The sequence below is a fragment of the Daphnia pulicaria genome, chromosome 3, assembly GCF_021234035.1.
Source record: "Daphnia pulicaria isolate SC F1-1A chromosome 3, SC_F0-13Bv2, whole genome shotgun sequence".
In the NCBI taxonomy this organism is placed as follows: Eukaryota; Metazoa; Arthropoda; class Branchiopoda; order Diplostraca; family Daphniidae; genus Daphnia; species Daphnia pulicaria.
In genome coordinates, this window is record NC_060915.1 from 10,716,438 (window position 1) to 10,730,694 (window position 14,257).

The window sequence follows — 14,257 nt, forward strand, 5'->3', positions numbered from 1 at the left end:
ATTCTTTCCCCTCGGTTCTTTTCATGTTATATTCTCTGTATCTCTTTTTCTAATCGGCGTCGTTCAGCTGATGAATTTCTGGATAGGATATTTCCCTTCCATTTGGGTTGTGTGGCTGGCCGTCTACTATTACCGCATGATACAGTCACCGCTTTGAACCCGCATGACTCTCATCTTATTCAACCAATTTAGATACAATCCGAATTGAAAACGAAGATGCTGCGCTGAATCAGCATTATTTCTTACATGCCAAAATAAATCATTCAAAATTTTGTAATTTCGCGCGAAAAGAAAAAAAAATAATGATATCTGTGTAATAAATGAAAATGATTGATGTATTACCGTCAAAGTCGATGAAGAGGAAGGTTGTTACTTAAGCCAATGTATTGAAGAGTCGGTTCGGGAGAGAAAACCAGCATCATTGATGCGCTGCGCGCCTTATACACGATTGGCTGTTAGCGGGCGGCCTTGTGTAGACCCCGGGCCGGAGCCGCCATTTTGGATCCAATGAAGAGCCGATTACATTCGACGTCACGTCGGCCTCGGGTCGACACACAGAGGACGACAGGCGGGTGCCAAAAAGAAAATCAACGAGCTCTTTTCTGATTGGCTGAACCACCCTCCTCTTCTTATTTCTTTTCCCTTTCACCACCCCATCAGCCCCCGACCATCCCACCCACCACCACCCCTACGTAGAGAGGGACCAAGTGGGGGACCGAATTTGGCAGTCCCACCGTGCCTACCCCGGACCCGAGAGAGTAGCGTCTGCAGTGCCACAACGAGTCCCACCACCGACCCTCCCCTTTGCAACCCTCCCACCCGCCCAACTTCCAACCAGAGAGCTCCGTCATTGGCGTCGACGTCGTGCTCGTGTTCCAACCTCCTCTGCACGTTAGAGACGGGCGAGGTACACGGGCGAGCAGATATAACCCATATATAATTGCCGTGGCTATATAGCAGCAGCAGCCTTTGCCTAGCTGCTAGGAGCCCGAGTGTCAGGAGCGAGTCGTGTGTGCAGTCGACAGTCGATGGGAACTGGGCAGAGCGGTCGGAACCTCAGAGATTTCTTCCCCCTTGCCATTGCCATTGCCCGCGCGTCGTCTCACACGCTCGCAGAAAGTGAAAAAAGGAGGAAACACGTGCGCGCGTGTTTTTCCCACCGCCACCACCACCAGCGTCGCATTCTCATTTCGCATTCACAAAGGCCGGCCGAGAGTCGGTCCGTGTCAGTCGCCAACGGGCATCAGTCACATCATCAGCGTCCGTCAATGACACCACCACCACCAACAGTTTATACGATTATTCTTTCATGTTACGCAAGTGAATTGCCGCAGTTATTTATCATCCAGTGATTTGATAATTATCCCGAAACGGTTGATTTGTCGTGACTCAATCCCCTCCCGGTCAAAAAAAAGTGTCGAATGATGAACTTACTTCAGCACCCTGATCGTAACATTCACATGTCCGCTCCAGGATTGCTGGGCGGCTTGTTGGCCGCGTCCAGCGGCGTTTCGGGCGTTTCGGCCAACTCGTTGCCGCAGCGGTCGCCGTTCGCCATTCAGGAGCTGCTGGGTCTCAACACCAGCGGCTCCTCGGTCGGACATTCGTCGTCGCATCACGGCCAGGGCGATCACGGCGTCAGTGGCGGGAGCAGCCAGCAACACGTTTACAGTCACGCCATGATCGCCGCCGCTCACCATCACCACCACCATCACAGTCATCAGCACCCGGCGGCCGCCATGTTCGCCCATCCGGCCCATCAGCATCAGCCGCATCACCACAGCCATCACGGCAGTGCGGCCTCGGTGACCGGCGGGAGCCAGCAGTCGGGACAGGGCTCTGAGCTGGCCGGCCATCACCACCATCACAACAGCCTGCAGGCCCACCAGGCCCTTTCGGCCCTGTCGGCGGCGGCAGCGGCCAGTTACGCGTCGGCAACGGCGGCGGCGGCGGCGGCGGCTTCGGGCAGTCGTTGCAGCGCAGCGGCGGCCTACAATTTCACGCACCACCACCAGAATTTCGCGGCGGCTGCAGCGGCTGCGGCCGCAATGGTCGGCGACCCTCTGAGCTCCGCCAGCCGGATGTATTTCAATCCGGCGGCTGCGGCGGCGGCGGCTTTCCTCCACCAACCGACGGCGGCGGCCGTGGCAGCCGGAAGTATCGGCAGCGTTTCGGCCTCGGCTCCCGGCGCGTCGACAGCCGTCGGCAACGGCACGAGTGGCGGCGGCGTTTTCCCGTCGCCAGACAGCGCCGCAATGCGATCTGATACCAACGCTTCAGTCGGTAAGACAAACATTTTCCCCTTTTATTTTATTTTCTTACACGTTATGCCGTTATGGTTGCCCGCCATAATCTGCCGGGTTATTTTTTGGGTCCCGCACGCGACTGTCAACGGCCAGGAAATTCGAGTCACCCGTTATGGGCCCCATAAATGAGGCCTAAAGTCAACAGACTATTTTTCAGAGTTGGGGTGGTGGGGTGTCTAGTCGTCGACTTCCGACAATGTCTCGCTCGTGTCTTATATTTATCGGCTGCTACATCTTCGCCTCTGTTTTTTCATTAGGACTAAGTGTTGAGTCGATAACCGATGCGCGCGTTGGCTTGACCATCAATTCGTAATTCGTCGATGATTCGATTACGTGTGGCCGTTTGTGTGGGCTGAAATTGTTTGCCCGAAATATCATTCGTCCGACGAGAATATGAATATTTTAGCGGTGGAACTTTTGGCTATTTTGGGACCGCAATTATTGGTAAAAGTAATAGGAATCGGATTGACGTATAGAAATTTACTTTACTTTTAGAAAATGAGAAAATCCAGTGGGATTCGTTTTGTTAACGTTTGCCTTGAAAATGCATAGAAATTAAACGTAAGAAAAATTGTCGTACGCATCTAGTTTAGGCCTTACATCAATTCGATCGGGCCTATAATGAAATTAACTGTCAAGTTTATCTCATCACCCCCAAACAGACGGCCAGATCCTTTAGGCCTATCAAAACATAAACATGTATAGGGTGACCTCTTCTTGACCCTCAGCGTCGAGTGTTTACCAACAGGCCTATACGGCCGAATATTGTCAATTGTCTGAATCGATCCCCATTTCAATTCCGAGAATTGTTTACCCCTCTGACCTTCTTCGCCGACCGTTTGAAGGTTTCCAATTACTCATCACCGCCCACACGTAGCCCAAATTTTCCGAGTGAATCCTCTTGAACTCTATCAGAAAAAGATGATTGAATTCAATTGAATCGCAACGACATACATTACTGCACCTACTACCGTCTTGGAGAATTTCCTACGTTTCTTTTGATTCATCTCTACTTACTCGTCCCATGTATATTCGTTGCTGGCCCTGTTCTTGTTGAGGATTGAGGGCGTGTCGCTCATCTTTTCTTCGATTTATATGTCTGTGGCTCAATGCGACGATTGATGACAGTCCATTCTCGTTGTGATGACGTGCGGTTGTCTTTCCTCCCTTTTGATTTCCCAATCTATAGTTATATTATTATTGCGTTTTCAGCGTTCAATAACATCCGCACATTCACACTGGCGGCCGCAGTAGAGTAGAGGCTTAGACTTAGAGCAGCAGCTTATATAGATGGGCCAGCCTAGTAGTCCGAAACAGGACCACAAAACGCCCACATTGGAGCCACACACACATAAGCGTTGACTCAAATCACAGTCGAATATATTCGAATCAAGAGGGGGGACAATATGATGGGGGGGCCGGACGAAAGGTCCACCAAAAATCTGTCGATAGAATATATGAAAATGGAAAAAAAATGAGTATAAGCAAAGAGAGAGAGATAGGAGAGGAGGACAAAGTTGGTGGCGCTATAGTTATAGTAGGTATACATAGTAAGAGTCTATTGCTTATGTGTTGGTTTGTCCTGGATATTTGTTGTACACAGACATGTGACGATGGACCAACCGGGCCATATAGAGGACCACAACAACAGTCGTAGTAGCTTTTGTTGTCCGTGCCGTTTCCGGCTATGGCCTTATACACAACTCCCTCTTTCTCCGAGAGAACTTCCTATATATATATTTCTATCTATACGTGTGTGTGTGTGTGCTGTGTACATCCATAGGGTACGACTATAGAGTAGAGGATGTCCTGAACATGTCAGCACTTGTCAAAACTATTTCCCAGCAGCGCAGATCGCCTTTCAAGTCCGTCCAGCGCCTCTCTTTCTTATTCTCTTTTGTATTCCACCACCTCCACACGGGCAAATTCGTCTATTTACTATTTGACATGTTAGGCCGGTATAGACAGCAGACTAACGCCCGCTCTATTTATATGCATCTATTTGATCATTAACTCTATGTCCAGCTGGCTATTTATGATGACCATTTGACTCAAATGTGATTTGTTTTCCAAAAGTAGCCGATTAAGAGATTACACTCCGATTACACTTTCCCCCGGAGTGTAGTTAAATTTGATAGGCCACGGGTAGGAAATTATTCACCTCATTCCTGTTCTGCGCCTTTTTCCCCCGTACCCCATTTTACGGTATACACATATAGTGTGTGTATCGTGTGTGACCACTTAACTTCTTGAAGGGTGGAGTACACATCACATACCGGGGGGGTTGAAGGAAAAAAAAAAAGGTGCGATGATTCTATCAAAGAAAAAACTCGGAGAAAACCCACATCGCCTTGGAGCGCATAGCACAACGGTGGGTGTGAAGAACCATAACACTACTATACTATTCTATACTACACACAGAAGACGAAAAGTCTTTTGTCCTCAATATCATCTCTCTTCGAGCTTTAACTTGACGACGCCAAGACGAGAAAAGAGGAAAGAGAAAAAAAAAAAAAAAGTTGAAGAAGAAAAAACAAGAAAACAAAAACTTGAAAGCAATCGAGCAACTCGATGCTCTTGTGCGATACGCTCGAAGAAGGAGGAGGGGGGGGGCCAAGATGCAAACAATAATAATAAGAAGAGAGAAGCGAAGAAGAAGAAGAAGAAAAAACTCGTTGCCGTTACTCAACGCGCACACAGCACAGAGCCACAGAGGTGTGCAACATGACACGCTTGCGGGGTAACTCAAGAACTCGACGGGGTCGCTTGGCGTCGCCGTCCGTACCTTATTCCCTTGTGTGTGTGTATTATTATTTGATTTTTTTTTCTTCTCCCATTTATTTATATACTTGGATATTATTCACAGCAGAATGCTACTCCTCCCTCTTTTCTATTTGCTTCCAAGTGTGTTTGTTGGTATACACACACAACAATCGGGCGCCCAGGAAAACCCACAACAATATTCGAAATCATTTTTTCTTTCATTTCTTATCCTACGCGCCACTTTCGCTGAGAATTCCTGACGGACCAAGGGTTGAACGTCTTTTTAAGTTGGAAATTATAGGCCCTTGAATTTCTAGCCCATGGCGCAATTAAGTCGACGGGACTAGAGAGACGGCAGCCAGACGAATGAGCAAACTGAAAGTGATGACTGGATAATGACTACTTTTCGCCAAATTTTCTTATCAAATGTAAAACTCGAAACGAAAAAACTAATTTGTCATTGTGGTGGAGAAATAATGTAATAAATTCACCCGACTCATCGTCGTGACAATAATGGAAAAAAGTATAGGAGGCCGTATATGTGGAAGACGGACCTCACATGACGAGGAGTCAAAGTGAAAGGGGAAAATGGCTGCCGGGCCGCTTCCATCCATCGCGGATGATCATCTTTAAGTGATAAATTCCTTGTGTGTCCGGTTCGTCTGTCCGGTAGGTATATAGTGCCGCTTCATGTGTGTGTCTGCAGTCGGTACACTAGACACACGCATGTCGGGGGTTGGAAAAAATGTTTGAAAAGAAAGAAAGAGAAAGGAGAAATGGCTGATTGGATTGTCCGGTTTTATCTTAATCGACTGTCACACAGCGCAGCTCGACATGGGCACTTGCTCCGGAGGTGGTCCTCCCACACTCTCCTGGATATATGGACAGGACCCTGCTCCTGCCTGCTGCTGGATATTTAGTCTACATACAAATGAAGACATTGTACAGTTTTTAGACTCTAACGGGCTGTATAGGCGGCCCATTTTTCTTTAGTTCTCCGACAATGTCAACATCTAGGCAGCAGCAGCAGCAGCAGTGGTTTTCAGTTGAGTTATTCTTCTCTCTCTAGCAGCAGCTACTGTCCATTGTAAGCCATTAAGTGTACACATATGGGGTGGACAAAAAAAGGAAGCGTCTTTAAAAAAAACCAGCTAGGGGAAAGAAGAAAAAAAGATGACAGGAAGAAGAAGGGCGGTGCTGTACTACAAATCGCCCCGTGCACCCAGTACAAATGCCCTGCTGATGTTTAACGCGCTCTCTCGTTCTGGAGGTGTTGGAACAAATCTATAAAGGCAGCCAGCACATTATTGTGTCGTCCTGTGTCCATCGCGTACAACAATAACAGCAGCACGGGGACGTCGGTGTTGGCCGCCGCTGCTGTGTCCGAGGCCGGACACGCCTTTATAATTGTTTGAAGAATAAAAAAAAGAAAAGGGAAAATGTCGGATGAATGTAAGCGACGCTGTGTCAGGGGAGAAAATCTTTTTCTTTTTTTTAAATTGAATTGTGCTGCTGCGCAGAATCGAGTTGATACGATCGGCTTGGCATTGTGTAGACTATGGGTTCCCCTTTTCATCACCTGGTGGAATCCTTGCCAGTTGTCTGAGCATGTGTAAGAATAGCTTATTAGTTGGCAGCAGCACTCGGATGCCCATCGATTCGTCATTAAGGTTCGCGGGCTAATTATTTTAAGGGAATTTCTGGAAATCGACGCCAGCAGCTAGAAATTCGCTCGGATTGCCAGCCAGCCAGCAGCCACGGATGGCCAATAATCTTTTGCTTTTCCAACCGGAAAGGAGAAGACCAATCACTACATCTCACTACACAGAAATCTCGGAAATTTCACGTCCCACTTTGGCAGTGTAGCTCTAGGCCTATCGAGAAAAAAACTCAAAAACAATTTTTTTCACGCACAATAGCCGAACGTGTCGTTTCGTTCGTTTACAATCGTCAATCCTTTGATACGATTGGTTCTTATTTTCAAAGCCAAACTCTATCGGATCTTTTTTTAAGGTCGACTGGAACACAAGCGCTTGAATGTCAAGCTGCCATCATTTTTTAGATTTAAAAGAAAAAAAGTATAGATTCATCGCGGGGGTTTATGTAGTACGAAGTAAGAGAGGCGGCCTAGTTCTATGGAAATGGACCTTATATAAAGAGAAAGAGAGAGGCTGACTGCCATTGTTCCCTTTCCTTTTTTTTCAATATACAGGAGCCCAGCTTTTTTATATTTATTTCGGAATTATATTTTGATTGTTCTCTCTCTATCTCTTTTTCGGCTGGCAGCCATTTTGAATTTGACGCCATCTGCGTGATGCGCGTCCCTTTCGAATACATAAGAGGAACGCCGTTCGTCGTGTTGTGTATATGTACACAATAATAGAAGAGCAGGAGGAGACAGTGGCTGGCCCTTACCAATCGATTTCTCGCGTTCGAAATATCTGAGAAACGTTCGATTTGTTTCGGAATGGCTGGAAGCCATTTTCGGCCGCACACCCTTTTATCTGCCATCAACCCATCGGCGTGTTGGTGTCGTAGGTCCGTTCAATTTTAAATTGGCGTCCGACTGAAATTTTTTCTTTTAACTGAAAAATCAATTCGTTTAAAAGGAATTGATAAAAAATATAGGTGGTATTTCTGTCTGCAGCGCTTATTGGTAGGCCTATACGCTACGTGAGTTTGGCTGATTGTGGCCCATTTCCTGTGTTTCCTCGGCCCCACTAAATAGGCCGGTGGATTTTCGCGAGATATATAAAGTGACGATTGATTGCACGTCGCCGTGGCTGTCTGTTGTGTGTTGAGCGAGAAGACTCGATATTAAAGAGGGAAGAGGCCAGGAAATGTCGATATCAAAGCCGTTGCGGAGCTGTGCTGTGCTGGCACAGCTCAAAGGAGAAGGGAAAAAAAAGAAAAAAGTCGCGTTGAGGAAGTCGGGAGTTGCGAGTCGAGAGGGCGAATTGTCGTCTCGACCGGCCAATTGCTCGTTCACCCAATTGCTGGCGCGCGTTGGTTCGTGCCGTTGACTAAGTGGCGTATTAGGAAGTCGTTTTCACGAAAATTGTCACTGGCGTTTCCTCTCTCTCTCTACCACCCCACCCTACTTCCAATCGCTATCCCACCTCCCTCAGAGCCAGACCACTGTCTGCTTTATCTCTTTTTCCGACGGCAGCAGCGGCAGCCTCTTGCCCAGCAGCAGTTCGATAAATCCATACGCGTCAGCTCTCCACAGAACCTCGTCTCTTGGCTGCTCATCATCACATAGGCCTACACAGCCAGAAAGAGAAAAAAGACACCAGGAGCATCCGACAGTTCTAGAAATATAATTTGTTTAATCATTTAATCAAAAGGACATAAATATAGACACCAGCCGGGAAGAATTTTCGGTATTTATTAGGATCAGCGGAGCAGCTTGGGTGAGGGAGTAAATAAGGGGGGTGAGCCCGAACTATGCGGCCGTCGCGTTGAAAATGATAATAAAAAAAGGTGCAGACAATAGGTGATTTATTGGCTAACAGGCGCATATTTGAGAGTCTGGTTCTTGCCAGACAGGCGCGAACGACGTTATAGGCTACATACCATTTTGATAAATATCTAGGGAGTGACGCCTGCCGTCCTACTGTGTACATCATTCCGTGTGATGTCTAAGGCCGTCATAATAGGCTCCATGCATGTACAGCAGCCAGATCCATATATTGCCTCTTTGATATCTCTCACCATCGCCACCACCACCACTCGATTGGGATCATTTGAATGTCAGGCATATTATAGCTAGATATAGCTATGACATGGCCTTATACATTTCAGCTTTTTAATCAACTGCACAAATGGGTTGACGGCTGCATACCGACGCCGGCGTCGTCCCCCCCCCCCCTCCCTTTTCATCTCTTCTTCCAACCGACGACGACTCCATGAATCATATAATCTTCACTCTCTCTCGGTTATATATCCCCGGCACCCCTTGCATGTGTCATCCTTTGCGGTAGGAAGTGCGTCGGGCGTATATATAGAATGCACAGACATTCTCCGCGAGGGATTTGATTATATTCAATAAGCCGGTGAATGTCGTCGGCCGGGTCAATAATAATCCCCGACAACTCGATATTGGTTTCTAGTACTTTTTTATTTTTTTCTTCTTCTTTCTCTTATTATTTTTTCGATTTTGTGTGATGGTTGAATGGCGAATGATGAATGGCCCGTTTTGTTTTAATTGTGTGTTGGTTCAATCTGCTTAATAGGCCTAGAAGGACGTGGCGTCGGCGGTGACGGCAGCCATTGCAACAACTCGAAACTGGACGAGCTGAACGTCAGCGGAGGCGTCGGGTCCAACAGCAACGGAATCAACGGCGCCAACAACCCCAACCGGAAAAAGAAGAAAAAGAGAAGGCACAGGTTTGATTACGTATTTCAGCACCAAAAGAACAAACGCCAAAGCCAAAATGAGCCAAATGGTCTCGACTCCATCCGCACTCATCCATCAGGCGCAATATTTGAATGTTGCACAACAACCGCCGATAACAAACAAACAAAAAATCTGGCTGGCATTCCTCACCTTTTCCCCTTCATTATTCCCAACTTCATTTCAATCCTGTCAATTTGCCAGTTAAGCAGCCCATTAAGGTCCGCTACTAAGGCCTAGAGGCTCATCAACTAATGACGCAATTGATCTACTTACCTTATCCCTCCCTTATATTATCAACCCCCGAGCACGGCACCCAAAGTTCTAAATGTTCAACTCAAAACTGACTGTCCATTTTTATGTTGCGCTTACAGGACCATCTTCACGAGTTACCAGCTAGAAGAGTTGGAAAAGGCCTTCAAGGAGGCTCATTATCCGGACGTCTATGCCCGTGAAATGCTCTCACTCAAGACGGACCTGCCCGAGGATCGCATTCAGGTCAGTTTGCACTCTCTGCACTCAATTCTCTTTCATCTTGTAACAAAAATTAATGTAATAACAACTATATGGGTTATCAATATGACATTGTAAGCGCGACGGATTCAATCTTATCTATCCCTTTGGAGAGTGTCATTCATCTATAGGCTTATAGAAATATGGGACTGATGATGATTAGGTCTCGATTGAGCAAGAGCTTTGCGTGAACAAGTACTTGATTATATAGCAGCGCCTACAACTAGTAGTAGCACAGGCCTTTATGGCCCCTGCTATATCACAACACATGTACAGTATTTATCTCTGATTGATGAAGCACATGCTGTTCCCCCCTACATCAGTCCCGGGAGACTTTTACATACAACAGAGATCTAGAGAAAAGAGGATAACTGTCAGGGTATTAGCAGGACGACACATAGATATAGGCAAGCAGAACAACCCCATTTAATAAAAGCAATATAGTATAGCTTGCCTTGAGTCTCTTCTGGCTCTTTTGTGTACATCGCCGTAGAGTGTATACAGGGAGGCTGCCACTGTATATCATCCAGGCCGAGATTCTAGGGAGAGTGGCAAATCCCGCGGGATCCATATTTACCCTCATTATGCGCACTCTACAACGACGACAGCTTTTACACCGCGTTAATTCACATTGGGACATGTCGTATAGATTATAATAGACTTTCTCATTTGTATATACGTGCGTAAGGGACCCGCACTATTAATCTATTACCATTATACCGTTAACACACACATATGTGTGATGCGGTCTATATTTAGGCTGCTTTATTGTGTATTGGCACAACTCTCGAGTGTTGATACCCGTTGATACCCCTCATTTACATAATAAGGGTTTATTATGCAATACACTATACGCTCTCGGTATGTGCGTAAGCAGCACTCGACATTTTCCCCGGTTCTGAAATTCATTTCAGTAATTATTACGCGCCACACAAAAGAGTCCAATCAGCCCCGGTTGGTCGTCTTTAATACAAGCGACAGAACTTTGTGAATAGCTGCTCCTTCCAATTCCCGCTTTCTTTATTTGGTTAGCAACTTAGCATTGTCGAGAAGAGATTGCAAATCTTTTTTTTTTCCCCCTCCTCCGAGATAAGCCCTCGTTCGTTTAATATTGGATATTATATACCATCTCTATAAGCCTTCGGGGCGCAGTGTCTATAAAGCTGCTAGCTGCTACATTCTAGCAGTCACAACAGGAAATAAGTTCTGAAAGAGAAGAATCAATGTGCAACTCTATATATGAAAGAAGAGGCCAGCCAAGAAAAAAAAGGAGGGACAACAACACAAAAAATTTGTTGTTGGGGAAATAAGGAAACGGAAGCTGTTGGTCCTCCACCCTAATACGAGCTGGCGGAGGGACCAGCAGAATAAACCTTGTTGTCATACACGTAGGTGACACAGAGCTTTTGTGTCTATTAAACATCTCGTCAGTGCCAGTCGTCTCTGCAGATGGTTTTCATGTCTATAGGCCCCATCTTCCTATATCTATTTGTTAGTTACTAAGGGAAACATATTTTCCACTCTGTTTCTCTCACTGAATGGCGACTGCAATAAGAGTTTCGATTGTGGTCCTTCTGCATCTATATATATACAAGCACTTGAATCGCGTACTTATATATACAATTATTATACAAGGGAGTCTATTTGTATCTAAGCGCGGGCTATATATACATGCATGTGTCTCTAGTAGGATAGCCAAAGCGGAACCGATCAAGCGCCAGTCCCCAAGCTGTATTGGGTATTCATACAGGCCACTAATGCCCACTTTCAATGACCGCCATCAATTAGGGATTAGACGAGAGAAATATAAGTCTCTAACCCTCCGTGCTGCTGTGTACGTTTGTACACAAGGCCGGGGGGACCCTTTTTTGATCAATATTGATGGGCTCTTATCCGCCTATGCACTGGCTGCAATATCCATTTCTCGATTTAATCGAATCAAGACAAACAACAAAAAGGCTTTCAATTTTCCCTTTTTTTTTGTTCTTTCTATCTATCTCCCCCCGTTGACGACGTTACAAATTTCTTGTCCTACATACAAAAGAAATTACTTTTTTTTTCTTTCTTCCTATAAAGCTCATCGATCCTTTTTTATAGTTGGCTGATGGCTTGGAACGGTCGTTGTATACCAGCAGGAACACCCAGGGCCATCCGCATTTGGATCTAATTGAATTACAAGCGTAACAGTTAGGCAGCCGAGCAGAGCGGTTAAAAACGAGCCATTGTTATACGTCGAGTGATGACTACTAGAGTATCCCAAGTCAGAGGAGGGAATAGTGCGGTCCGCTCGATTGACCAGCCAAACTCGCTAATATTCAAATTCTGGCGCCCGCCCATTTTTACACTGTCTACTGATCTACTGCTACCAGACCATCGTCTAATATCCTCCTATCGATCGAGATGGAAATAATCCATGCGACCAAGAGCGGGGGAGAGCTAGTTGTACTACTGTACGATGGCAGATGCATTCCGCACGAGATGGAAGAAAAAAAAAAGGCAACCGTCGCCTACCAGTCGTGGATCCATCAAGTAAAAATTCGTGTCCGAGTCATTGGCTTTTCTCTTTGGCTAGACCAGACCCTAGACAACGTGTAACTCTCCCCCCCTCGACTCCTCCCTTGCCTATACCTTATATTCCTAGGCCTATATGGACTAGAGAGAGAGAGTCTATGGCAGTAAATTCTGGGTGATTCAGGACGACTCATTCGGGGCGAGCCGCAAAAGCCCCAAAAAGCTGAGCCGGGAATATATGGTGAACGGCCATCATGATGGCCGCTCTTGACGAGCCAAAAGCGCGCCGTGCAGCAGCCAGGCCAGCCAGCCATAGTCGCCCGAGAGAGAAAAGCCGTTCATCTTGATTATCTGTCAAAGTGGTTTGTAACCGGGAGCATCCCCCCACCGAGCGCGTCAACGGCCAAGTGCTCGGGTCACGATAGGAGGGGGGAGGTCAGTGATTTTCTACCCGTCGTTTTGCTCTCCCCCCCCAGCACCGCTCTCTCTCTCTCCCACAACAAATAATATTGCTGTATACATGTAACCATCATCGTAGGCCGATTAATGGATTGTCTACCCCCAGCACGGAGTGTATAGACCAGCAGACGACGCTGTCCCCCCTCGCATAGATTTCCCTCTTTTTTTATGTTATTTTACGTGTTATTATCAAGTCATTGCTTCTCGTTATCGTAGGAGCGGCTATGCTGTTCCAAAACATGAATATACGTCTAGTAGCACGCAGTAGCATCCCCCCTCTCCGACGAGCAAAGAGAGAGGGCATACTGTGCGCCACATAAGAATAAGGAGATCCATCTTGTTGTTTGGCTTCCATTCGATTGTCAATTAGACGAGATGCCACAGTTCGACACGGTCCTCTCTTGTAGTACACCGAGAAGAACTCTTGCGCTTGTTTGTGTGTGTGTGTGTGTGTGTAGATGTTTTTTCACTGGCTGGGAGAGATATAGATAATTGAAGAAGCTTCTTCTTCTCTGTTGAGGGCGGTAGCGATTCTTTGTCAGCGACGCGTCTGATGTTGTTTACAAGGAGATCGCTTCTATTAGGACGATCTTGTTTTTTCTTTTTCTTCTTCTTCTTTTCCTTGTTTGTTTGTTTTTCGGGGTGGCTGATCCTTGTCTTTTTCATCGCAGGCGGGGTTTGTGTGTGTGTGTGTGTTTTTTTCGAAGGAAAAGGGCATCATCATACGAGCCTATTATCGCCTTTGCATCTTTTCTACTCTTTTGTTTCGACAATACCTAGACGACCCGCGCTCGCCCGGTGAAATCCGTGTGTGGATATTCAACAGAAGGGCAGCAGAGAAAACCGAGTGGAGACACTCGAGAATCTAAGACTTGCGTAAGATGTCGATCGCCGTGTTTGGAGCACTCGACGTACAGAATACCCAAAACATCAGCCAGCATCAGTCAGTCATACTTGCATTGCGTGTAATGTACGCAATGCAGACGACACAAACATTCGAATTAACCGCGATTAATAAGATATCGATATTGAAAATTAGCCCTCCCCGCCCATCTCACTACCCGACAAAATCAAATCAAATAAACCCCTTCCCTAAAACCAAACAGCAAAAAACGGGTTGATCGCCAGTGCTCAAGATACACTGGACAGATCGGGATTGTTTTTATATCAAATTGTTTTTCTCAACAAGTTTCATCAAGCCCACCCTGAACGCCGACAAGATACGAGTGAAAATTTGCACGAAACACGCAAATATATAGACTGACAACCACCCCTGATAACACCTCATAAGCTACCATATAGACTACCT

General features: G+C 46.4%; 1 protein-coding gene across 1 annotated transcript in view; it reads left to right on the plus strand.

The window, feature by feature from the left end:
- The first annotated feature begins 993 nt into the window (after positions 1-993).
- Positions 994-14,257, plus strand: part of LOC124328379 (homeobox protein orthopedia-like) — a 28,537-nt gene continuing 15,273 nt past the window's right edge. The window contains exons 1-3 of the mRNA XM_046787135.1: positions 994-2,283; positions 9,305-9,458; positions 9,840-9,963. Of these exons, the coding sequence (XP_046643091.1) occupies positions 1,422-2,283; positions 9,305-9,458; positions 9,840-9,963 (1,140 nt within the window). The 5' untranslated portion in view covers positions 994-1,421. The remainder of the gene's footprint in view (positions 2,284-9,304; positions 9,459-9,839; positions 9,964-14,257) is intronic.